The 27,067-nt window shown below is 36.8% G+C and overlaps 3 protein-coding genes and 1 long non-coding RNA gene across 4 annotated transcripts; 3 read left to right on the top strand and 1 right to left on the bottom strand.

Moving 5' to 3' along the window:
* Positions 1 to 459: 459 nt before the first annotated feature.
* LOC113051305 (uncharacterized protein C4orf54-like) lies at positions 460 to 8,308 on the top strand. Its single transcript, XM_026214920.1, has 2 exons — positions 460 to 4,785; positions 7,216 to 8,308. Exon 1 carries the CDS (start codon positions 634 to 636, stop codon positions 4,777 to 4,779), a length of 4,146 nt encoding a protein of 1,381 aa, XP_026070705.1. The 5' UTR covers positions 460 to 633; the 3' UTR covers positions 4,780 to 4,785; positions 7,216 to 8,308.
* Positions 8,309 to 8,944: 636 nt separating this feature from the next.
* Positions 8,945 to 11,102, top strand: LOC113051304 (uncharacterized). The gene is made up of 2 exons (XR_003276883.1): positions 8,945 to 9,436; positions 9,597 to 11,102. It is a non-coding gene; the product is annotated as an uncharacterized LOC113051304 (long non-coding RNA).
* Positions 10,447 to 20,958, bottom strand: LOC113051303 (microsomal triglyceride transfer protein-like). The gene is made up of 18 exons (XM_026214919.1): positions 20,653 to 20,958; positions 19,450 to 19,637; positions 18,622 to 18,765; positions 18,398 to 18,505; positions 18,200 to 18,316; positions 17,971 to 18,110; positions 17,734 to 17,884; positions 17,188 to 17,345; positions 16,564 to 16,732; positions 16,235 to 16,342; positions 15,550 to 15,762; positions 15,251 to 15,462; positions 15,039 to 15,136; positions 14,800 to 14,921; positions 14,460 to 14,687; positions 13,646 to 13,770; positions 11,491 to 11,661; positions 10,447 to 11,383 (listed from the first exon to the last, which is right to left on the bottom strand). The coding sequence occupies exons 1-18, from the start codon at positions 20,711 to 20,713 to the stop codon at positions 11,236 to 11,238; spliced, it is 2,661 nt and encodes an 886-aa protein (XP_026070704.1). The 5' UTR covers positions 20,714 to 20,958; the 3' UTR covers positions 10,447 to 11,235.
* A 4,301-nt stretch (positions 20,959 to 25,259) lies between these two features.
* Positions 25,260 to 26,078, top strand: spink4 (serine peptidase inhibitor, Kazal type 4). The gene is made up of 4 exons (XM_026216892.1): positions 25,260 to 25,368; positions 25,587 to 25,618; positions 25,750 to 25,862; positions 25,968 to 26,078. Exons 1-4 carry the CDS (start codon positions 25,320 to 25,322, stop codon positions 26,011 to 26,013), a joined length of 240 nt encoding a protein of 79 aa, XP_026072677.1. The 5' UTR covers positions 25,260 to 25,319; the 3' UTR covers positions 26,014 to 26,078.
* Positions 26,079 to 27,067: the final 989 nt, after the last annotated feature.

Here is a 27,067-nt window from a genome sequence, read left to right as displayed (position 1 = left end):
AGGCATTCTTCCTAAAATACTGTCAAAAGCTTTGGGTTAAGATGTGCCAGTGTTTGAATTAATAGTTACTGAATTTGGATGAAAACCTTAATATTATATGGCTAACCATCACTAAAAATCTGGGAGGGAACCAAATTTAAAGGCATGCCGTTAAAGAGAATCCCACATAACAAAGAAAAATTATCAAGGATTTATTTATCTATAATTTCTCAGGTATTCCCCAATATCTAAACTTAACCCTTAACATGACACAGCTAACCTTTAACGTTGAAATATTTCCACACATCCTGAAATATAATTATGTGTAGTTTAAGACCATCTAAAAAAGTGTCTAGTTAATGTCAGCTATGCATTTATCATAGCATTACGTCATTATCATTACTAGACCTATGTTTAGCGATGAGGGGATCATACCTGTGCAGTTAAGTGGACATCTCTCTCTCTCTCTCTCTCTCTCTCTCTCTCTCTCTCTCTCTCTCTCTCTCTCTCCCCTCCCTCTGTCGTCGTAGCAGCGTCTCCCCTCGCTCACTTGTCACTTGCCCCTCGCGCACAGGACCAGTTCACTCACTCACACAAACCGTACTACGGTCCGGTGTCAGAGGCAACACCACTGGGACGCTCCTTTAAGAGCAGATGGAGACACTTCAATCGGTCATCTCGATCAGAGAGGACACCGGACCGTTAAAAAAGCAACTGGCAGACACAAAAAAGCACTGCGAAAGAGACGATCACGGCGAAACAAATTATGTAGACCTGGGCAACCCATCGGACATGAAGTCTGACAGCACAAAGACAGTAAAAGTCACTTTCACAGGCGAAGGGAACCAACTGGCTATATTCAGATGTAAAGGCGACGCTTCTATCTCCGGGATAAAGACTCCTGGGGAGCGAGAGGAGACTGGAAATGCCGATAAAAGTTCATCGAAAGCATGTCACGCGGATAAGTGCCATACCGAGGGACTTTATGGAGAGCGCGCTCCGCTGATAGATGATTATGTGGACGCGGGAACGGATGTACAATCCGAAGATCCAACGTCTGAGTCGTATGAAACGGAGGAGTTACAATACACCGACATGTACTTGAACAGTCGCTGCGAGTCAAAGGACAGCACGAGTGTAGCGGACGTAGAGCCTCACTATATAACGACGCACGAGATTCAGTTGACCGAGTTAGATCACGATGTGGATTACGAGTTTGGTCGCGGATCCTGCTGGGATTTGGAGGATGATAATCTGGTATATTCATTTGTTGACTACGCATCATTTGACAGCGTCAAAACGAGTCTGGGAAGAATCCAAAGCAAGTCCAAGAGCAATAAAATCCCTCCCACTGCACGCGCAGCGAAGCTTTCCGCCACAGGTGCTCTGGTCAGCACCGAAAGTGAACTTTGGGAATCCGATAAATGTGCCAGCTCGGATGAAGGTGCCAGACAGCAAGGAAACTCGGCTGGACATGTTCACCTGTCAATCAAAACGTCTTCGCGCGCAGTCAACGCCCCTGCCGGTGTTTTGGGACAGAGGAATGTCCGCTTTCACACCAGACGTGCAGGTGAGCGGAGTCACTATTCGTTCAAAAGCTCTGACTCCAAAAGCGAGACCATGTTTGACCGCTACTTTATCCCACCTCCGGGTCGCCAGCACCTCGCGAGCAAACTGAGAGGAAAAGACATCAACGAATATTCCAGTGGCGCGTCCAGTTCCGTCAGCGAACTGGATGATGCTGATAAAGAGGTGCGTAATCTCACCGCGCGCTCCTTCCGGAGTTTGGCGTGTCCTTACTTTGATGCCATACATTTGAGCAGCTCGAGTGAGTCCTCTATGTCAGAACACGGACTGAGTATTAACAAATGGTCCGCTTTCGTCGACTTAAATTACGTCAATTTGACGCGTGAGGCGCAGAACAACTCTACGCCTGTTATGGAGGTCGATAAAAGCACCGAGTGTGCAAATCTAAAAGACGTGGTTCAAACCAATACACCTAGCTCTCAAACTAAAATAGTGTCGATGAAAAATAACTTGAACTCGCAGCAGGCGTCTAAGAAAATTGAGTTACGAAGCAAGCCTGGTGAAACCATCACACATACTGAAACCTTCAACTGTAACGTCGGGATACCTGCGCGCGAGAGGCGCGCGAAACGCGCTCTGGATGCAATGATGTCACGTTCTACAGCTGATGTTACGGGCATCACGCCAGCCAATGCAGGATGTAAAGCAGAAAGTCCGTTCGTGGAAACCTTGGAAGATGCCCATAAGAAAGCCATCTTTGCTTCTAGTCTTTTGAAAAATGTCATTTCCAAGAAAATGCAGTTTGAGCAAGAGTGTAAAATGGAAAGAGGTGAAATATGTGATACTTATCCTGCTCCATCAGTCTCCCCTCATGCTAAGGATTGCAAAGAGACTGTGAAGGGATTACAAAGACAGACTTCAGAAACCGACTCAGGACACTCTGAAGGGGAACTCGGTGATGCAACAGACCAGCCACAAGAGAATCCATGTTCAGGTGCTGCTGAAATCACAGAGTCGCCCTATGACCCAGAAACGACCTCTAAATTTGACCTAAGTGAACCACTAAAGACTTCTTTGACCTCCAGCCAAAAGAGTGCTTTCAAAACCTGGAAAGATGGAGAGCAGGAAGCACAAGGTGATGGAGAATCTCAGTGCGCACCGGAGGAGTCGTCGCCACTGCCAGACACCTCAATCAGACCTGTGACAGAAAGCAGTGAAAGTGTTGAGGGCGAGAGTAGTAAGATGATTAAGATGTCTCACTTGTATGTCCCTAGCTCGCAGCTTATGCCTAAGGAAAAGGAAGCTGTCGGGATTTCATTACATAATATGAAAGTGACTGGAGATCTTGCAGAGTCAGATGGGGGAGGGTGCAGAAAAGTGAGCTCTGGCCAGCTCCATAGCCCTATGGACACATACCAAACCACAAAGTGTCAAAAAGCACCCGAAATCAAAATACAGTTGCGAAGTGTTAAAGAAAACAAAAGCAATCAGTTCAATATCACCAATCTTTTTACACCTAATATCCATCACAACCTCAGTGCTAAAAAGGCGACGATCGAATCTAAAAGTAATTTGTCGAACATATCAGACAAAGTACCGCATTTTATGGTGAGGGATATTAGAGATAGTAAATGTAAGTTCCAGACACCTATTCATCAGGTTAGAGATGTGCGCAAATTGGTAAAAAGCTCATATCGGTTTGTAGCACTAGAAAATCCTTGTGGTTCATCAGAGATGGCATCCACAGGATTACGAGAGGAGAGCAAGCCTGTTAATAGGGGACCTGTCAAGAAACCATTTCCTACACCAATGGTAATAAAATGCCAGTCTGTGAACAGAAACAATGCCACAAAACCTTCCAAGCCTGTTAACGTGGGTGAGAGTGTGGGTGAAACGGTGAGATTATCCCCAAATCTCTCAGAGTGGGCTGCTAAAAATGAAACCTTGCGCACTGCATCCGGATTGGCATGTGCTAAACAACCTGTGACTGAACAGCCAGAGTTTAGCTTAAAAATTAATGCTAAATCGGCAAAACAAAAACCAGAAAAAGCAGCAGAAGGCGCAGAGAAGAAACCAGAGTCGAAGGCTTCAAATCAAATAGCTCTTGAAAAATTAAAGGCAGCTGTGAAAACTATGGAGGAACTATACGTTTTTGATAGGAATGAATGGAAGCGAAAAACACAAGCCCCGCGACCAATCACGGACAGTCACGTGCTGTCACTCATTACGCGAGAGGAGCAAGGAGTCACAACCAAAACCGAATCTGAGAACGAATATGGGAAAGTGGACACAAGCTTGCAGGTGCATGCTGAAAAGTCGACTGTGACCTCGAGTTCTGTTGTTGACGAGGATAAAGTGTGTATACCAACAGGTTCTCATGACCAGGAAGACACAGCTAAGTTAGTAACCCAAAAGGTAAATTCTTTCAATGACAAGTGCATTTTTAGTCTGGGCAGTAACCTCAAAGCACCTACACGTATAAATACACCAAATGACAGCACTCAGCAAATGTCTTCTAGCAGAAACTACACCCTTAAATCTTATAAAAGTGAGGAAAAGCACCAGAAAGAGCAGCCAGACTCTGACAATTACCTAACGATCCCCATTAAAGCTCACACTTCAGATTCAAAGCCCTCACAGGCATTGGGCTCACACCCAAAGCCTTCATATAAGCCCTTGCAACGCTCCCCTATCGTAATGGAGTCTTGGTCTCCTGACAGTCAGACGGCCACGATATATCACCACGCCGTCCCTCTGCCGCCTGTACCTGCCGCTCAACCTCAGCTACTCTGCCTCACACCACCAACAGACCTCCCACCGCATCACATCCAGCGCAAGCTCCTGCTGGACCCCGCCACTGGCCAGTACTACTTAGTAGACACCCCTGTGTCCATGCAGCCAGCTGCCCAGTGCTTTTACCATCCCGAGACTGGTCAGTACTTGGACATTCCTTTATCGCTCACCCCAGTGCCCGTGTCTGTCTCGCCGGTCACCCTGGGTCCTGCAGCAGCCTATCCCCCCACTTACTTGGTCTACCCTTCGAGCCTGCCGCCACCCCATCTACACCCGGTCCCCCAGTCCCAGTCATCCACTTGCTCGGAAGGCGAGGATGTGGTGGAGACGGGCAGCATGTATCTGATCCCGCAGGGCACCACAGTTCCCAGCAGCACCACCAAACCAGTCATCAGTATTACATCCCAGCAAGGTGCACGTATTGTTGCTCCACCCTCCTTTGATGGCACGACCATGAGCTTTGTGGTGGAGCATCGATAACAGAAGGTAAGTAGCCACTGCATGACTGTGTGTGTGTGTGTGTGTGTGTAGAGTAAAAAAAAAATCTATGAATCTCTTTAAGTTGAGCAACAAAATATAAAATCAAGTTGCTTTTATTTAAAATAAATGTTGATTTCTTGGAAATTATAAATTGATATCAAATGATAAATTAATTTGTTTCAGCCAAGTATGGTGTCCCATACTCAGAATTTGTGCTCTGCATTTAACCCATCCGAAGTGCACACACACACAGAGTAGTGAACACACACACACACACACACACACACCCCCAGAGCAGTGGGCAGCCATTTATGCTGCGGCGCCCAGGGAGCAGTTGGGGGTTCGGTGCCTTGCTCAAGGGCACCTAAGCCGTGGTATTGAATGTGGAGAGAGAACTGTACATGCACTCCCCCCACCCACAATTCCTGCTGGCCCGAGACTCGAACTCGCAACCTTTCGATTGCAAGTTCAACTCTCTAACCATTAAGCCACGACTTCCCACAGTATATTATCAGTACATTAAAAGTACGTAACATTGTGACCAGTTAAATGAATTAAAAAAAGGCCAATCATCATTTGTTTGCTGATGCTATTGATGCAGTTTGGTTGCACTTAAATTCAAACATTTTCAAGTGTTGTGTTTTTTGGTTTTGTTTTGGGGTTTTTTGGCATAAAAGTGATTAGTATTAAATCCCAAGGCTTACAGTGAGTGAAGATTGCTTATTAGTAAGAAAAGTAAGAAATATTTAGGAGTAAAACGTATAGACAGACAAAACATGTCTAACACCTTTTTCTGCTTTTGTGTCTGTATAGATATATCATTTATTACTGTGTGGGGAAAAAGTGAATGTGAATGAATTTCTGAGTTTTACAGTGTATAATACACATGCATATGCTTGGGCCTGAATATTAATGAAAATATGAGACTTTGGTATGTCTGTGTGGTGTATTGACGTTGCTTCATCATGACAACAGATTTTATCTATATATTTATTCATTTTGATCTGAATCAAAACAACATGACTAAGAATAGTGTCAATAAGCAAAATCAAATCAAAGGAAACAAGACTCAAGACTGCTTGACTTTTGCATTGATTAATGTCTCATACACAAAAAGAGAATGTCACAATGATTTGACAGTATGATGTTGATGTTGTTTTTACAATTGCTCATTATCAAGTTTTTTTTTGTGATGTGCATCGACAAAATCATAGAAATATCAAACACTGGCAAATATTGCTGGCACTTAACAGTATGCGTGTGTGAGTGTGAGCTGGAGTGTGTGTACGTGTGTGGAAAGGTCAGTAGGCGAGTAAAGTATTTGTTGTGCTGAGGCAGTAAGATAACAGCTGCTGGGGCCTATCAGAGGACCAACAAGCTGCAGCAGGGTCAAACCTTTTTATAGAGAGTGAGAGGGACCTTCGTATGTGAACTTTAGAGATTTAGCAGTCTGCTGCATTACTGGCTGCAGCGATGAAAGCAATATGGTCATTGACTGCATGGTGAAAGACATCTAGCATTGTCTTTCAGACTTACTCTAATCTTTTGTTTCATGGCATTCCATTTATGTTAATCTGCATGATGTACAGTAGTACATATAAAATGTGATGAAAACAATATCAAGTTTCTGACATATGGGCCTTCCTTTTATTATGAGCTTGAGTCCCAGGGGATGATTTCAAAATTAAAAACACCCCTTTTTCTTCTAATTTGTGTTGCTTCAAATAACTCATGTTTTGTTTTCTTTTTAGTTAACCCGGACACCGATACAGATTTTCAACATTAAATATGACAGCTATGGTAATCTAAATATAGAGTTAAATAAATAATACTTATTAAAAAAAAAGTATATGAAATTTCAAGGAATTCAAATTCAAGCTATAATCATTCAAGGTAAATTTTCAAAAATCAAGATAAATATTATTTATTTGTAAAAAGATTTCTTGGTTACATTTTATTTTAAGGTGTCTTTGTTACAGTGTAATTCTACATTCAAGTACTGAGTAATATTAATCAACTTCATGTGCTTACTATATGGTTAGGGTAAGGATTTGTGTTCGGTTTAGGTTACTTGCATGTAATTATGAATAATTAATTTATATTAGTAATTAAACATAACTTGTGTAACAAGGACACCTTAAAATAAAGTGTTACCAATTTCTTTTAAATTGTGTGTCATTCCAATCTAGCTGTCATATTATGCAGAAAAAATATGAAGTTATTCATTTTTAAAAGACCAAGCAGCATTTTGTGTGTGTGTGTGTATAGGACATTTTCAGTAGACAAATTAATTTTACTAAGACCTTTTTTTTTTTTTTTTAAGTCCACATGGCCAAAATGTGCACAGTTAATGAGACCCATAAATAATTGTAAATCAAGCATCATTATTAGATTATGATTAATTTGATTCATCTGTTCTCTCCTTTTCCTTCACAGGATGGTCTGTGTCTGTCTGTCGGAGTGTCAAAAAAATTCCTCAGACATGTTTCACAGTTTCCCACATCTGTCTTCATCAATTCCTACCCGGCGTTGCCTCCTGATCTGTGACTTTTGCAATGTTCAGATGCTAAAGATGAAACATTTTAAAGCAGTTTTACAAACTTGTGTAACATTTGCAATTTATGTATGTAGTCTGTAGACTTTTTGAAGCAACTAATTTTTTTACCCATCCAGCACAGCATAATTCAGAGAAAATGTTGTTCGTTCACTTATCATTTTGTTGTATAAATTGTTTATATTTTTACATTTTTATGTACTCCTTTTTACCTAAACCTGTACTAGCAAGTTCTGATTGAGTAAAGCATGGCTTGTGTGAAAGAGAGAGACAAAGAGATAGAGAGAGAGTAACCTTTTTATGTGTGGTGTTTATGTTGTGTGTGTGAAAGAGAGACAGAGTAGACCGAGTCTACTTTCTCTCACTGTGATGAGAATTATGTTTATAGAGATGGATCATTGGTGAGTATTGTATAGTGTCAGTGTATAATAATATTCATGATGATATAATTGAACTGAAAACACTTGTACATTTAAAACATTGTCTAAAGCCTTATGTTGCCAATTACCTCAGTTTGCAGTGCAGGCATGTTGCCATCTCATTTTGCCTCCACATTATTTAGCTTTTGTTGTGTTTTCAGTAATCTTTCATACCTGTTCATTTCCTTTTTGTTACAATGATCACATATTAAAGGTATATGGATCTGCAGGCAAATCTATGTACCAATTTTAGAAGGAATGCATTGTCATTTTTTAAATGCTTATTGTACATGTGATATACAAATTGATTCTGTAAAGATGATGACACTAAAATTTCATAATAATAATAAAATAACCAATACATAATGTTCCATCATGAGAGCTGCTACCACTTCAAAACATGACCCAGTAGAGGAAAAACTAATTAAATATATATTATATGGTATTAGACACACATTCTTTTATTAAATAAGAACATAAATTATTATGCTATAACCTGCTTAGTTACAATAAACTATAACGATAATTTTGATACTCATACTTACTTATGATATATAAATGCAGTACTAGGTATGCTGAAGAGTATTTTGGAAGAGTTTTTTTTCTGAATAATATGAAATAGAACAAAAGTTTAATACATTTCATACACTAATAATAAAAAAAAATTACTAATCCACCAATAAAAAACAATTACAATGCTACAACCTGTTTAATAATAACTTATTTTGATATTTACTCATTGTGGTACTCAGTGTGATGCACAATTACAGTACTCGGTGAGCTAAAGATTTTTTTTTTTTTTGAGTATTTTGAAAGAGTTTTTCTGAATAACATGGATACAGAGAACATCCAGTTGTATTATTTGAAAAAATCAAGTATCCTCCTCAGCTCATGATAAAACACTTTCAGAGGAACAATCACATCATTGCACTATTAAAATTCCTTATACGTCCAGTGATTTTAGTACACAAATAATATTGAAGGAATCTATTGGCCCACTTAGCTGCCTTTTGTAAGAAATGTTAAAAAGATCACCTTTGACTGTTCTGTTATAGATTGAGAATCTTATTAAGAGATTAAATGGATTTTTTTTATTTTTTATTATGCACTCAAATAAATGGTATAACTCTATGGATAGGTTAAAACTGATAGCGATCTAACGTTAATAGCAATCAATTTTAATGTGCATTAATGATGAAGATTTAAAAAGTAATTTAATGTGTCCGAGCTAATTTCTTCACCAGTCCTGAGAAAGTTCTCTTCTGATTTTCTGATGGTGGTCATTATTCCCTCCCAGATTTTATGTAACATACCTCACGTACTCTTTCTCACACCCTCGTGTAGCGCTATTGACCTCAAAAGGCCTTAAATCTTCAACAGAAACAGATAGTTGTCGTGGGGCCCGTTTTATTTACACAGCTGGCAGAGGGTCGTTTGAGCTGATGCCAACGTGCTAGGTACGTTTTCCGTGAGCTCCTGAAACTTCACCCGCCAGTGGCATTAGCTCGAGCTAACAGTTTGTGCGTTTGTGTACGCGGTCGCCATGGCAGCAGCGCCGGTGACAGACACGCGCGCTCAGCTGCTGTTAGCCGCGCGACAGGAATGTCCACGAGAGCGCAGTTGTCGGTTTTCAGTTGCCAGCCGCCACCAAGCGGAGCTCCAACTATTATAGCGCTCATACGAGGTAAGCTTTTGCTAAAAGCTCGTTATTTCTGTTCTACACACTGTTCTGCGTTTATCAGAATGAGAGATTTTAGTTCAGACCTATTAGCCTATAGAGGGCATCTAAAACTCTACATCGTTTTTTTTTTTAAATCACATTTGTTTTATTATTTCTTCTTTAGCATACATTACATAAAATGTATCAACAAAACATCCAAAGTCAACAGAACTAATGGAAGAGAAGGAAAGACACAAAAAAAGAAAAAAGAGAAAGAAAAAAGAAACAAAAATACAACAAATCAAGTATTAATCATTGAACATTAAAGATCTCATCATATCTCCTCAAAAAAGAAACACATTTTTTTGTTATTAATTAGTCTTAGTGATTTAATTAAATATTCTACTTCATATAAGAATTCTATAAAATTAGGTTTTTTCTTAAGAAAAACTCTACATCGTTACATCTAAATTCTAATGACTAATGAAGTTTACATGGTTTTGGCCAATGAAACGCTCTCATACAGCAGGTCAAAGAACATATGGGTCAAAGGGCAATGCCAGCATGACATTTTCATTTAGGCTATTATTAAAATGTATTTATAGCCTAATAGCCTATGCCTGCATACATAAAGATCTTAAGATTGAGAAGTTAGGTGGAATTCAATAAATTAAATAAAAATTAAATAAACGGGGTTATGTAGTTAAATGGATGTCTTATACAGCCAATTTGATTATGTTAAAATTTAGACTTGCAACTGAACTTGACTAGGTGGATTTATAATTTAGATTAATTTAGACCAATGTTTTATGTAAACTCATTATATAAATACATTTTAAATGACTTCAGATATGCTGACAAAAAAGAGCTAACCAACTTAAATACTTTGCATTTATCTTCATTTTAGCTTAATGAAAACGTGGTACCTATACCAAGGATAAACACTGTACATATAAATAAAGATATATTATATATTATTAAAAGTTACACTTTGAAATATTTTTACACCAAAAGATGACAGAAAAAATCCCAAAAAGACAAAAAAAAAACTTTATTCATGGTTGATTATCTTCCCGGGTACAAGACTGCCATAAATATTCTCAAGAATGTAAACATCTGGTGAAATCATGGAAACCAGGCAGCATGAGCTGCCTGAAGAGGAATGAAGAGTGTAAGAAAGCCCTCTGATTAAATAAATAACACAGCAGCAGCTCGAATACGAAGTCCTGTTATAATGCTCTAATGTTATCATTTAGAAATATTTCACTTTTGTTATTATGGGGTAAATAATTCTGTCTCATGGCCAGAGTGCCGAGGATTATCCTGAATAGTTTTATACATTCCTCTTCTTTATAAAAATATTAACTGAATTTGCGCTTATCATTCTTAAATGGAGAAAACGGGGCTGGCCTTATTGTAAGGACTCTTATAGTTCACTCTTAAAAATAAAGGTTCTCTAATGGCATTCATGGATCCATTAAGAGCTTTTAACATCCATGCAACCTTTTCATTCCACTTTACAGAGGATGAATGTTCTTCACACTAAGAAAAAAATGGTTCCTGAACTGTTTACTGAAAGAATCTTTGGGAAGCCAAAAATTGTTCTTCTGTGAAATCTTGGCAAAACAAACAAAAAAAAAAATAAAAAACGCTTTTGGATCCTTTATTTTTAAGAGTGTGCAACCCTTCACATGGCTGACTGACACAGGGTTTTAGCACATACATCCACTCCAAAACATACACACAAAAGATGCAAAATGTAGAGTGATTGTTTGTGTGAAAACCTTTTACATTTGCTAGGTAAAGCATAGATGCCAGCTGGTCTACCAGGCCTGTTCAAAGACTTTCTTGCACATGTTGGAGTTCTCCTGGTGCAGAGGAAACTCTGAGCCCGGCACCAGCTGATCTCTGCTCCTCTTTGAGGAGAATGTCTGTCCTGAGGGCAGTTTCTCCTGCTTGGACACCATCTCTCTAGAGTGCACCAGATGCAAAAACAGGTTAGGTTTGTTCATCTAACACTTTTTTTTAAATGATACAAGCTTTAACCCATTCTCGGTCACTGATTGGTTGATAGATACCTGAAGGGGAAAGTGGTTTTGTCCATCTGCATGCAGACGAGGAAGGGGTACTCCGAGAACTGTACAGTGGTGATGAAGTCCAGGGTGACCTCTGTCTCAAAACCTACTTCCACTCCAGCGCTTACGAAGTCTGTGTCTACAGTCACGTTACCGATGATGACCAGTGCTCCCCTGTACACAGAGTCATGAATGAGCTTAGCAAGTACACTAAAAACTCTCGGTAAGCACAGAGTAAACTTTTTTTTAAATTCCAGTATTCTTAAAGTTTTAAGGAACTATAGTCCGTCTCTGTTAAACCATATTCTATTTTTATAAATTAATTTAGATTTTTTTTGCTAAACCAACAAGTAGAGCAGTTGAGTAAAAAAAAAACTTTTTTGTTTCAGCCCCATTCACTCTTTTCCCAGGAGTTTGTTTGCTAGTTTAATTCAAGTGTGTATGCATATTATTCAAAGAAAACATAGTTATAAATAATTTTAATCAGTATCATTATGCGTTCTTAATTGCAAAAATATACATATCATATGAAAAACTTGCCTTTGCAACTAACTGAAATAAATAAAGTTTTGGATTAAACAGTAAAATTATTATAAGTAAAACTTAAATAATGAACTATTTAATATTATGAGTTGCTTAAAAATAAATGATAATTCAGTGTAATTTTTATCTAAAACTATTGTCTTTTCCTTTATTGAAATAAAGTTACAATAAAATATTAGTCAAACAACTTAAAAAATGTAAATGGAAGTTAGTTAAAGTGCTAAAATTACTAAAACTGAATTAAATATGGGAGCTAAATAGAAATATATTTTAAAAAGAAAAAAGCACATAAAAAAGGAATGCTAAATAAAATATTAAAACTAATACAAAAATTTAATAAACATTATAATAATATCTAAATATCAAAATAAGCCTCAGCTTCTACATTTTTAAATTAAAATATTCTACACCAAGAGTTTTTTTTTTGACATGCACATAACTTGATAATTTGATTCTAAATCATTCTCAACTTTATTTTTAGCTTTCCTTTCAATATGTTTATGCTGGTTCTTCCTACAACACATGCTCCAGAGAACAGAGATTTATGCCATAGTCTCTTCCTCAGAGTCTCTGCTGAGTCAGTTCTGGTGTTTGGGCTCACATATCACATGAGACTGTCTGGCTCCATGCTTTCAACCTCCACCTTAAATGATCTATTCAACATGGCCGATGAGTGGGCTGAGTGGAGGTATGCCAATCTTGTGTGCCCGACAGAGCATGCTTTTTAAAGTTTCTAAACATATCCCGCTTGTGTCTGACTATGTGTGTCTGCGTGCATAACTATCTTTCTATCGGTTTTCTCCGCTTCTGTGTGCCTGCACTCACATGTGTTTACATATTAGCTTGTCTGTCTGTCAATGAGTCTTTGTTTGTCTGCTTGTGTGTGTGTGTGCATTTTCATAGAAAGTAAAGCCCGTCGCTCTGTTTCGTACACCTGCTCCTGCCTATCCTGAGGACTGGCAGATGTAAAAAACCAGATGCCACCTAGAAATACCCATCATCAAACAAAGAACATCAAACCAACGGTGCTAAAAATAAGGTAACAAAAAAAAGCAAAGAAAAAGAGATATACACTCATAACAACGTTTTATAATGGAGAAGTGTTTTGTCTTTAACGTTTCAAATGTAAAGATCTGAAATCTCTCCCTGAGAGGATTCGGTGTCTCACAATCAATACCATAACCTAATTTTACCCTCAACCCCTGATCTTTTACTCCAACCACAGCATCTTTCCATTGCCTTCATTTCCCGCCTGTCTCATTCGAGCCAAGTTGCCATTGCTTGCATCCACACACTAATAGTAAGCAAGCAGGTGCAGTTGTGGATAAAGACGTGGATTAGCATTGAATCTCTCTGAAGGCTTACTGATGTTATAATAAGATGCAGTGGCATCATGTTTACTGTCATCTGGAAAACCTAGTGAAGAAAAACATCTGGCAATGGTTTCTATATAAGCAATTTAAGTAGTTGATTTGACGAAAACAAAGGGTGAAATGCCTTCCATAAGGACATCATAGATCACGTTTTAATTTCCACCTCAGGTCTATATCTGAATGCACAAAATCATCCCCATACAAGGAGTTTGAAAAGACGTGGTTCTAAAAGTAGATTCTACCTGTTGTTGACGCTTGTCTTAGACTCTCTGTACCACAAGCTGAACTCCATCCCTCCAGAAATATCGATGGCCAGAGCCCCTTGGAACTCAGCACTGGCTCTTAGACCAGACTGTAGAGGAATGACCTTAGAAAAGTGATACATAAAGATATATAAATATATAAACATTTGAATAAAACGTTTTTGAATAAGTCTCTTATGCATCCCAAGGCTGCATGTTTTAATTACAGTAAAACATTGTGAAATATTATTGCAATTAAAAACAAAACAAAAAAACATTTTCTATTTGAATATATTTTAAAATATAATTTATTCCTGTGATGGCAAAGGTGAATTCTCAGCAGTCATTACTGCAGTCTTCAGTATCACTTGATCCTTTAGAAATCATTCTTATATTCTGATTTGGTGCTCAAGAAACATTTATTATTAATATCAACTTAGAAAACACTTGTGCTGCTTAATACGATTTTTTTTTTTTTTTTTTGCAAGATTCTCTGATGAATAGAAACTTTAAAAGAACAGCATTTGTTTGAAATAGAACATTTCTGTCTATATTATAGATTGTGATTTCCATCATAATTAACAAAAAGATATAATACACATGCATTAAAACCATGTAAACTGCTGCATCATTCTCAAAATGTTGACCTTTTAATAAGCACTGATCCTGGCCCACGACTGTCTCACACTGCCCCCAGGCTGTCAGGCGATACTTTTTGACTGCAGAAATACATCTGCTGCTTGTGTCAGGTCTACATGGAGTGTGAGGAGTCCAGCATCACTTCTATAAGAGTATACTGAGGTGAATGTCATACCTGTGAGTGGTCTGTCAGAAGAATAAGGCCCTTCACCACATTGATCGGATCTCCAGACATGGAGAACACTTTGGACATCAGGTCACTGTAGCCCTTAAAGAAGGTCACTGGGCGGAGCTGCACATCGAACAGCAGAGCAGACATTCCGGCAAAAGACTCCAGATCTTCTTCTCCTTCATCCGGCGTGGCTGCAATTAGAGACTCTAGACCCTGTGCTTCAATGGTGACCTGAAATACAGCACGACAGACGCAAAGAGCAGGTGAATGTCAGAGCACACAATGCATGTTTATGGGATACTGTATGCTGTACAACACTGTGTTGTGGTAATGATGAAGGTACCTGAAGGCCATGAAGAAATGCATTGTGGTTCTGGCCATAAATGTTCATGTTGCTTCTCCTCAAAGTGCCAGAGCCAGAGTACAGGATGTCCAAATTGTAGGTGCAAGTGACATCAGCAGTTCCTGTTTAAAGATAGAAAATTCAGACACTACTGCAAGACACACTAACTATTCCAATTTTAAATAAATGCTGTTCTTTTGGATGTTGAGTTCATCAAAGAATCCTGAAAATTCACTTACGTGCCATGAAGCCTGAAAAAGCAGAGGATGACCCAGTCTTTGAGAACCTGTCATAGTTGTGGGAAACCATGTCCTTCATCACTTGTCGTACCATTTTCCTGCAAACAAGACATATGACTTTTATCACACAAGTGCCACAAAGATAATCATTAAGAATAAAACATTTGTTAATTTAAAGCCCAGCGAATCTGATTAGTGAATGTGAGACCCACCAGGCTGGCATCTCAAAGCGCAATATGTCCTGGACTTTAGACAGCATGTATTTATTCATCTCATGTGGCAGGTGTCCAATGGAGAGCAGAAGGTTCTTCACTTCCATATAAGACGGACTACTGCTCATAATCACATCAGCTGCCGCGGCTCGAACGTTCTTCTCATAAATACGCTGGTTCTGGTGGTATATCCGATTCAGCATCTTTTTAACCTGTGGAAATACGGTGTTAAATGTTTTGAAGAGTAGTAAAAGAGTATTTTTTGTGTCCCTCTAGATGATGGGGGATTGATCATTTACCTCTGGTGTGATCAGCTCAGGGTTGTATCTCTGCAGCGCTGTGATGGCAATGGTGCTAAACGCTCCCACCTCAGACTCGGCATATTTGGCTAGAACAGGAATACCCTCCGGCAGAAGAGCGTTCTTCAATGCTAGCAGGTACATCTGAACCTCGGATTCCACCTGAGTGCTGTCAGGGCCTGCCAACAGCATCTCTTTCACCTTAACCACTGTCTGCACATCAAACCCAAGAGAAACAAACTCTCACAGTCAGTTTGAATAACTCAACTCAGTTTGGTTCACTTAAAGGGATAGTTCACCCCAAAATAAAAATGCTGTCCTCATTTACTCGACTTATTCGAGACCTGTATGACTTTCTTTCATCTGCTGAACATAAAAGTAGATATATTGGGTAACCAAACAGTTGCTGATCCCCTGTGACTTCCATACTATTTTTTTCTATACCGTTGAATCAGTGATGGGGCCAGCAGCTGTTCGGTTACCAACAATCTTCAAAATATCTTCTTTTGTGTTGAACAGAAGAAAGAATCTCATACAGGTCATTTTTGGGTGAACTATCACTTTAATATTTTTTTTTGTTTTGATACTGTTATTACATACATTTAGCTTTGTAGTTTTCATATAAATTCTATGAATCATATGTAAACATTTGTAGTATAGAAATGTATAAAAAAAGAATATTCACCGGCACTTCACATGCTCCTTTCAGACAAAGTTTCCTGAGCAGAGCTCCCATGATGATCACAATTGACTCCTTAATGTCTGTACTGCCAATTTTTCCTTGAGACAATTCCTACAGGAGAGCAAGTCACATAAATTAGAATAATGAAAAAAAGTTATGAAAATCTAAACGCATTTAAAGGTGAAATGTGTTATTTTTTTGCACCACTAGCGTCATCAATGGAAATTATAAACACAACTTAAACATAATTCTGCCATCTTTGTAATAAGGCTGACAGTCTGATTGGGGAGACTCTATGTGCATGTGTGAGTGCAGTAATGCATTTCTCTTACCAGCAGGGTCTGCAGCATGCTCTCTGTAGGGTGAGAGGCAAAGCCACATGCGTACAGGAAGCGCTCCTGCAGAACTAAACCTTCCTTTTTGCTGAAGTCCAGAAACTCCAGAATGGCTGCGAGAGAAGATGAAGTCTGAGCTGATGTTACTGCATCCACCAGCTGAGGCCTAGAAAGACAGATAAACTATGTAAACTGGAAGGACTAAGCTTGCATTTATTTGATGATAAACAGTAATACTGTAAAAGAGTATTAAAATTGACAATAAAAAAAAATTATTTTATTCCTGGCGAGGGCAAAGCTGGAATGTCAGCATCACTGAGTCACATGATCCTTCAGAATCATTCTTATGTTCTTATTTGCTGCTCAAGAAATATTTCTTCTTATAATCAGTGTTGAAAACACTTCTGCTGCTTAATAATTTGTGGAAAACATGATACGTGTCTTTCAGGATTTTTTGATGAATAGAAAGATCAAAAGAACAACAAAACTGAGGTTAGAGTAAAACTAAATCTCTCAGTGGGGAATCTGATTCATTTTAGTGAATCGGTTAATTTCAGAGTAGTGTGACTTTAGTAAATCTAACCAAAGTATACACATGAGAAATAAGGAGTTTGGTCTTACAGTACAGTCTTGCTGCAGTTGCGCAGTACAGTCAGGATCTCTGTCTTGCTGGCTTTGCGCAGGCTGTGTAAGAGCATGAGGAAGCTCCTTGGGGCTTCTGCTTTAGAGAGAGAGTTCAGATCTAGCTGAGACCTTACTGCCTTCCAAGTATCCATCAGCTGTTGCACACCAAAACAATACAATACATAATTAGTATATAAAGTTACACAAACACACGCTTAAAAACATGTTTCACAAACTTCTGTCTGTGATCATACAAAGGGTGACCATATATCCTATGTTTCCCGGGACATGTCCTGGGTCAGGAGTTATTTTAAATTTATATGATTTTCTTGCATCCATGGAACAAGAAAATAGTTTTTTGGGAGGACTGATCTGGGTTAACATTCTTCAAAAAGTCTCATTTTTGTGTTTCAAATTATTTCAAACTAAATTCTACACTAAATGTTTTTAGTGTAAGCTGAGTAAATGATGACAGAAATTTCATTTTTGAAGTGAATTGTTGCATATCAGATTCATAAGCACAAAAAACATAGGATAGCTCACATTGGGGCATCCCTTGCATTTGGTTTTAACTTTCTCCACCATGACTCCGACAGACATGAGTTTGTCATCCAGAGACTTCACCACACTTGCAGCATCTTTACCGGCCACTTCTGCCGGGCCAACCTCAATCTTTTTAAGCATTAATGACTGCCTGTGGGAAATCAGAAAATACTGTAATGTCATTCATTCACTTATTCTGTTTATCATGCGTGATTTGTTTCCACATTTCTTTGGTACCTGGACAGAACTTTAGTTGCAGCTTTATGATGAGCATTCACGGACAACGTGTGTGTTTCTTCAACATCAGCAGACTTAATGATGCCTTTCTCCAGAGTGATAACGGTTTCAGAAGCAGACTTCCCACTGACACCCAATACCTAGAGGAGAGCAAAGAAAAGGTGAATAAAAAGTGCCAGGAATGGTGTATAAATGAGGAAAGATGATAGAATATGAGTTTTTGTCTTACTGGGCTGTGTGTAGTGAATCCCATCTCTTGTGTTTTGCAAGTATCCAAGTGTTTAATACGGATCACCTGATCTTTGGTAGCCTTGTACTCAACTAAACATTTCCCTGAAGCATCAGCCTGCAGATTACAGAGAATTAAAGTATTTCAAGTTAGAAAAACTTTATACACTTCAGTAGAGAAGTAATTGTCAGACTTTACCTCCAACATCTTCCCGGACTTTAGCTGCATCATTAGCATACTGGCCACACCCCTCTTCAAGTTTTTGATGGTAGCAGGCTCCGCCTTCTGGGCATACAGGCTTCTGATCTGAGTGTGCATGTAAAATCACACAAAAAGTTAAATCACTAAAAAATATTTAAAAGTTCAAAATTTAAGTGTACATGAAACACATTTTTGTGATACATAATTATGTGAATTATTACCTTGCCCATCTTCCACAGCACCATGAAGGGCGTCTGAAGTGCCTCAAGCCTGACTTTACCCAGAATGCTTTCTGCTGAGCTGCCGTGGAATATGTTATTTCTGTGGGAACGCTTTCCAGCACTTTCCACTTGAACATTTGAGATCTGAGAACAGGACAGGAGAATGTGATTTGCACCAGGTTTATCATTGTTAACTAAAACTATTTAGATAGATAAACATTAACTGAAATAAACTTAGGCTTTTTTTATTTCAGCTAGTTGCCTCGTCTTGTTTGTTTAGTGTAAGTTGAGTTATTAAACTAAGTTAACTAAAAATCTAATTAAAAAAAAGACAGACTCAACAAAATTGCTTAAACTTTTAACTAAATAAAAAATATTTAAAAAAAATATTAAATTAAAATCTAACTCAAAACATTAATAAAAGCGTAACAAGAGTACTAGTTACATAACTAATATATTAATAATATAGAATATGGAATTTAATGTTTTCTGAAATTTTATGAAAAAGACAAATAGTTGTTATTAAATGCAATTAGTTAAATTTAAGAGTACTTTTTCTGACATACGTAGAACTTAAACACATCTTTATATGTAACTACATAATCTATTGTACTTGAAGTAATATTAAAGTTTATTGTCCAATGTACTGTTATGCACGTATGGTAAAGTTAACATTAATATAATTTCAATTGAATTTGAACTTGTATGTCATTGATTATATACAAGGATTTTTTTTTAACTTTGAAAATTTGAATTACAATACAATTAAGCACACCTTCTAACAAGAGGAATGCAATCAAAAAACATCATTAAAGTTCTCCCCTTTACCTGCACTCTAAGTAGCTGTTCATCCTGGTCCTCTGGGTTCCTCCAGACGAGGCTGATGTCCACATCACTGCCAATCCTGAATCCAGCATTCCCCCTAGTGGATCCTGTCGGCCTGTTGAGCCCGACCTCAGTACTGTAGCTGTATTTGTAGAGTTTGTCATTGTCTATCCGAGGTCCAGCACTTGCACCTAAAAAAAAAATCCTGTTAAAATTTCTAGATCTTCAGCAGACTTTCAGTAAGACACTATCTTAAATCTGAATTGAATCCACTTTTTTATTCCACAGGACTTACATCCACAAGCTCAAATAATTTGTTAAGAGCAAGACAATGCAACAGGAAAAAGAAGGCACTCCAGAGGAAGCCTGTAGCCTTTCACAGACAGTAATACAGAAGGAAAAGGAATGTGTAAAAGGTATCTGCAACTGTATGTGGGTTTCAGACAACAGTTTACTATGAGCTATTAATCCTCATTTATCTGTAATTATCATATATGTGGATAATATTCTTAATCTCATCATTAACACAATTTATTTTTGTATTAAAAGTTTTAAATGAGTTCAATGTAAACTTTGTGCTTGTTAAAGGCAAAAACACTGAATAAATGCAAAAACGTGTTAAAATACGCGTTTCAATTGAATACTTATTTTGTCTAAATTTGGGGTTTTAGGATTGTTAATTCATAACAATTTCTCTCCAAGACCATTATCCTCTCAGTTACACAGTTCAGTGTTGTCCTGAAAACACTGACGTGTCACACTGAGATTGCTTCACATCTTCCGATTCAGAGGTCATGCCCTTAATTATGAGATTATACACAAATCAGTGTTATGTTTATTTCATTTTTATATACATATTTACATATATTGAATATAAAAAATAATAAAATACAAAAAATATTTCAGTAATGATACTAATACTAAATAAACATACTGATCATTCTACTTTCAGTGATAAGGCTAGATGAATCTGGGGACTGAATGAATGAAAGGTGCGACTAACCACGTTATTAAATTCTCACAAAATCACTAGAGAGGTCAGTCAGTGAACTGCATAAACTCTAAGATCAATGTAAAACTTGAATTTAAATCATGCTAGCTCTAAACAATAAGCAAACATTGCCTAATTATTTTTTATTTTTTAAATATTTTTTTATGTTTTTTTTTTTTATTTATTTATTTTTTTTACTTCTTTAGATCACTTACCAAGAGATGAGGTACTTAAAAAAGAGGTCACACATAGTAAAAGTCCAGCAAGCCGCAGCATGGTTGGCTCGCTGAGAGCTGTGCGCGTTAAAGATCTGCGGGCCAGAGAAAGGATGGCTGCCTGCTCCTTCGACCCTCTCTCTCTCTCTCTCTCTCTCTCTCTCTCTCTCTCTCTCTCTCTCTCTCTCTCTATCTCTCTCTCTATCTGGATTCGAGGTTCAGACTCCAAACTCCACGCTCCAGTGCTAAGTACGAGATAACGGCTAATAATTAACAGGCAGAGCTCGCCGAGATTTGGTGAATGAACGTTCTTCAGAAACGGGTTTGATTTTTATAGTAGGGTCGGTGAGGTAGAATCGCTTTAATCAGGGGAACTTCTGTCAGCAATGATCAAACGAGATTCACACATCCTTCATGACAGGATTACTTTATTTTGTTTTCTCAACCACATTTATTATATTATATTATATTATATTATATTATATTATATTATATTATATTATATTATATTATATTATATTATATTATATTATATTATATTAAAACGGAAAATAAATATATTTTTTTAAAATTGACTTTATTAAAACACTTGAAATTTAGTTCTTGTTGGTTTCAGGTATTTTTGAAAAACGCTTGTTGATTTTTTTATGGTTTTATTGAAATGTATTTAAAGTAGATAAAGGAAAAAAATCCACACACACACACACACACATACACACACACACACACACACACACACACACACACACACACACACACACACACACACAGTTCTAGTATTTTAAGATTTTCTATTTTTATTTAATCTTAGTTAACTTTTTTTGTAGCCTAATTGTTTGTTTTTGTGTTTTGTCTATATTGTTATCAATAGGCTATTTTACTTTTATTTAATAATTAATGTTTTCATTTGAATTATTTTAGTACAACGAGATAATAACTCTCTCTCTATATGTAGCCTATATATTGACTGAGTATATCATGTGAGCTTTGTGTTCAGACAACCAATAAGAAACTGGATAATGGATCGATTATGTGTATGATGTGATGATGTGGTCAATGATCTTTGATGCGTGGCATGACTGCACGTGTGCATCACCATTTATGCACACTGATATGCACCTGTAAAAGAGTCATTTTCATTTTACAGTGATGTCTGCCACCCAGTTTACAGCTGTATTATTTCATCGTTTCATTTTACGTTATGTACTTTACTAAAAGAAGAATAATTCCTTGCGCAGTATAATATGGTCTTTTGAAGAATGATAGTTTAGTCAAGTGTTCTGCTCATCAGGACAAACACTGAGACTACTGAAGACAAGACAAAGAGCTTCTGATTGATTCAGTGCCATGGTGTTGATGCTGCTTATCTTGCATTCTTTCCTATAAAGACCCACTGTCAGGAAGTGATCAGATTACTGAATGATAGATCATCACTTGTAATGAGTTTAACGTATACTGTATTCAGCTCTAAAGGATGTTTTACACAAACATATTCAGTTCAACATCTATACTGCAAATGTTTGGGAAGGGATTCATTTTTTTTTTTACTTCTGATACTGGTACATGTAAAAATTCATTATAAAATAATAAAAATGTGAAATGTTATATGATGGATTGCTTATAAAAAAAATATATGGTCCTTCTCAAAAAATTAGCATATTGTGATAAAGTTCATTATTTTCCATAATGTAATGATAAAAATTAAACTTTCATATATTTTAGATTCATTGCAAACCAACTGAAATATTTCAGGTCTTTTATTGTTTTAATACTGATGATTTTGGCATACAGCTCATGAAACTAAAAAAAAATTGCATATTTCATCCGACCAATAAAAGAAAAGTGTTTTTAATACAAAAAAAGTCAACCTTCAAATATTATGTTCAGTTATGCACTCAATACTTGGTCGGGAATCCTTTTGCAGAAATGACTGCTTCAGTGCGGCGTGGCATGGAGGCAATCACTGCTGAGGTGTTATGGAGGCCCAGGATGCTTCGATAGCGGCCTTAAGCTCATCCAGAGTGTTGGGTCTTGTGTCTCTCAACTTTCTCATCACAATATCCCACAGATTCTCTATGGGGTTCAGGTCAGGAGAGTTGGCAGGCCAATTGACCACAGTAATACCATGGTCAGTAAACCATTTACCAGTGGTTTTGGCACTGTGAGCAGGTGCCAGGTCGTCTTGAAAAACGAAATCTTCATCTCCATAAAGCTTTTCAGCAGATGGAAGCATGAAGTGCTCCAAAATCTCCTTATAGCTAGCTGCATTGACCCTGCCCTTGATAAAACACAGTGGACCAACACCAGCAGCTGACATGGCACCCCAGACCATCACTGACTGTGGGTACTTGACACTGGACTTCAGGCATTTTGGCAATTCCTTCTCCCCAGTCTTCCTCCAGACTCTGGCACCTTGATTTCCGAATAACATGCAAAATTTGCTTTCATCCGAAAAAAGAACTTTGGACCACTGAGCAAAAGTCCAGTGCTGTTTCTCTGTAGCCCATTTCCTGCACACGCCTGTGCACGGTGGCTCTGGATGTTTCTACTCCAGACTCAGTCCACTGCTTCCCCCAAGGTCTGGAATCGGTCCTTCTCCACAATCTTCCTCAGGGTCCGGTCACCTCTTCTCGTTGTCCAGCGTTTTTTGCCACACTTTTTCCTTCCCACAGACTTCCCACTGAGGTGCCTTGATACGGCACTCTGGGAACAGCCTATTCGTTCAGAAATTTCTTTCTGTGTATTACCCTCTCGCTTGAGGGTGTCAATGATGGCCTTCCGGACAACAGTCAGATCGGCAGTCTTACCCATGATGGCGGTTTTGAGTAATGAACCAGGCTGGGAGTTTTTAAAAGCCTCAGGAATCTTTTGCAGGTGTTTAGAGTTAATTAGTTGATTCAGATGATTAGGTTAATAGCTCGTTTAGAGAACCTTTTCAGGATATGCAAATTTTTTGAGATAGGAATTTTGGGTTTCCGTGAGCTGTATGCCAAAATCATCAGTATTAAAACAATAAAAGACCTGAAATATTTCAGTTGGTTTGCAATGAATCTAAAATATATGAAAGTTTATTTTTTATCATTACATTATGGAAAATAATGAACTTCATCACAATATGCTAATTCTTTTAGAAGGACCTCTATACAAAAAAAAAGAATCAACCATAGTACTTCATCGCCACCTTTTGGCCCTAATTGAGAATAACAGTATGCTGGTAAAAGCTCATTAAAAACATCACTGACATCATTTCTTAATTAATAATAGCAATATTATAATACTATATGTGTTTTCCATTACTATAATTAGAACATTGAAAAAAGAACATCATCAGTTTCTTTTATATATATATATAAATGCAGCTGTGCTGTTTATTTATTTATTTATTTATTTATTTTTGTCTATTGGTTTTGATTTCTACTGCTGAACCAGACCAGGAGAAAAAAGTTTCACATCGATTATTATATGCATATTATTGTAAACATTAAACTCTAATAATTATTTTAGCTAATCAATAAATAATCTGTTTTCCTTCTAATTTCTATATTCAAACCAAGGGACCTCTAAATCATGTTACTTTCTTCAGACTAGTAGACTGGTACTAAAATGAGGTTAAGTGCACTATAAAGTGAATCTTAGTTACAGCTCAAGCCAGCAATGCTGTCCCTGAACTGTGTTTTGTAATAATGTAGTCCAGCACATAAGAATGTTTCTCGAACGTTATATTCATTAAAGAATTACGTTATATTCATTTAATTATTAATATTAATTTTCAATGCTATCATGCGTATCGAATCCTTCCAGTTTCTCATCATCGTGGTTTATTGTCATACACAGTTAATTCAATAAATCCACCTGCACTGACCTGTTTCAGCCTGTAGATGGAGACAATCTTCTTTTTCCAATTAGCAAAAAACGTCTAGACTCATAATGACCATTTATATCAACCTATAAATTAAAATAATAATAATAATAATTAAAAAAAAAAAGAAAAAAAAAGAAAAAAAGAAAATATTTTTTATAAAAAAGTAAAATATCACAGAACATATATAATATAATGAGTGTATTATTGACCAAATAAATGCAGCCTTGGACAGCAGAAGAGTCTTCTTTCAAAAACATAAAAACCTCTTATTCCAATTTATTTATTATTTTTTAATGGTCACTGGAGAAAGTCAGTTCCAGTAAAATTCACTGATACATTTAAATAATAATAACTTAAACATTTAAATTAAAATAATAAATCACACAACATAGCTATTGCATTGTTAAGGGAAAAAAGATTTTAAAAAACCAGTATGTTGATCAATATATTAACTAAACTAAAATGTCAACAGGAATAACAAGGAAATTAATCTAAAACGTATTCTTTCCTCCTGACAAACATTCTCCGTCTCAAGGAGTTACTGTTCATACTGTGCTGTTAATATAGTTTTAACCATCAATAATTAAACTGATCACAATAATGATGTTCATACAGTATGACATTCCTCACGGAAGTACTGATGTTTCCTGCATTGAGCTGCCTTATCTCTGCTAAACGTGATCTGCTCTGAGAGGCAGGCATCTGTGTGTGTGTGTGTGTGTGTGTGTGCAAGTGTTGGAATTCCCACGCTTCATTCCCGTCATATAAAGTCATGTGAGCACCATAGAGCTCATTCTGTGTCAATATGACTATACGAGTGCTTCTATTCGGCCTGTTTCTGCTGCTCACTTCAGGTACAATCAACATTCAAACCATACTTCTGATGAATGTTTAATAATCAGTTGATGTCTTGTCATGTCATGTTGATTATCAAAGTCTTTAAAATAGGAGTTCACCTCATTCCGGTTCAATAAAACTGTAATAACGACATAAGAGCTTTTAAAAACACAAGGAACAGGTTTATCCACTACTATCACAAAGAAGAATCAGAAACAGTTTACTTTTGTTTCAGGGGCACAAGGAACGCCTGGCTCATCCCGGAAGGTATGGGGGAATTTCTTTGTTCTCAGTGAATGATTAACTAGTGTTTTATTTCCTTTAAGTTCATTTATCCTTCAGTGGTTAGAACCACTGGAATGCAGTTCCACAAATGTCTGTATGTGTGTGTTTTGTAGCCCGTATGCGCCGAGATGGCCGAGATCCTGGCATGTCCTATGAACTTCGCACCTGTGTGCGGCAGTGACGGAAACACCTACGCCAACGAGTGCTTGCTGTGTGTGGAAAGACTGTAAGTCATGTACACGTACACACAGACAGCAGGATTACATATTTGTTTATGAAATGACAGCATTTTGATTGTGTGTGTGTGTGTGTGTGTGTGTGTACTTTTCAGGAGAACCAAATCAGATCTTTTAATCAGAAGAGATGGAAACTGCTGAGCTCCTGCTCGAGATACAGGATTATTGTGAAGATCTGTGGCCAAATTAAAGCATCTGAAATGGAACATCCGTGTTTCTTCATTCTTTTCCTCAACATTAGATAGACGTCATGCTTTACCATCTGTGTTATTTTAGTATGGTTGGTATACATTCTATTATAATATGTTGTACATTATTTTAATTAATTAATTTCATATGAATTTGTTATAGATTTTTGAGTTCATTTCAAATATTCATTTCACTTAATTTTAGTTCTTAAGTTTTGGAACTTAATTTTTGTCATTTTCTTATTTTCATATTTTTGTTATTAGCTATTTTTTCCTTTTTTAACATGTCCATATATTTGTCACTTAATTTCATTACTTTTAACTTTAGTTTAGTACGTCAAGTTAAACTAAATGAAAATGAGAAGTTAAAAGTTTTATTACCATCTATGATATTTTCGTTTTAATGATATACATTATTTTAAATGAATTCATTTCAAATTAATTTGTTCTATATTTGTTAGTTTATTTTCTATTTTCATTTCACTTTAATTTTAGTTCTTAAGTTTTAGGACGTAATTTTAGTAATTTAATTTTCTTATTTTTATAATTATATTAGCTTTTCCTTTTTAAAACTTACCTTACCACTAACCATGCATTTATTATTATTATTGTTTCTTTTATTTTAATACTTCAAGTAAAACTAAATCAAAACGAGTAGCTAGCTGAAATCAAATGTTTCAGTAATTATATTTTTTATTTTATTTCAAGTATTTTATTTATTCATTTTAAGTAACAACATTTTTTATGGTTTTAGTTTAAGTAAATGTTATTATCAAAAAAAAAAAAAAACTTGCAATGGAAGTAATGTCCACTGCACTAAAAATAAAGCAAAAATACAGTAATTTAAAGGTATAGCCACAAGAAAGGTTTTTCCACACACACACATTCTCCTACAAATGTTACTACACCAATTTTACATGAAAATCTTAATTTTTATGTCAACATATTGTATTATTAAATATTGCATTATGTTATAAATATCTTTTTTTTCAATCATAATATTAATG

This window comes from Carassius auratus, chromosome 32 (genome assembly GCF_003368295.1).
Source record: "Carassius auratus strain Wakin chromosome 32, ASM336829v1, whole genome shotgun sequence".
NCBI lineage: Eukaryota > Metazoa > Chordata > Actinopteri > Cypriniformes > Cyprinidae > Carassius > Carassius auratus.
The sequence above is the reverse complement of the archived record's forward strand: the minus strand, read 5'-3'. Positions and strand labels throughout refer to the sequence as shown.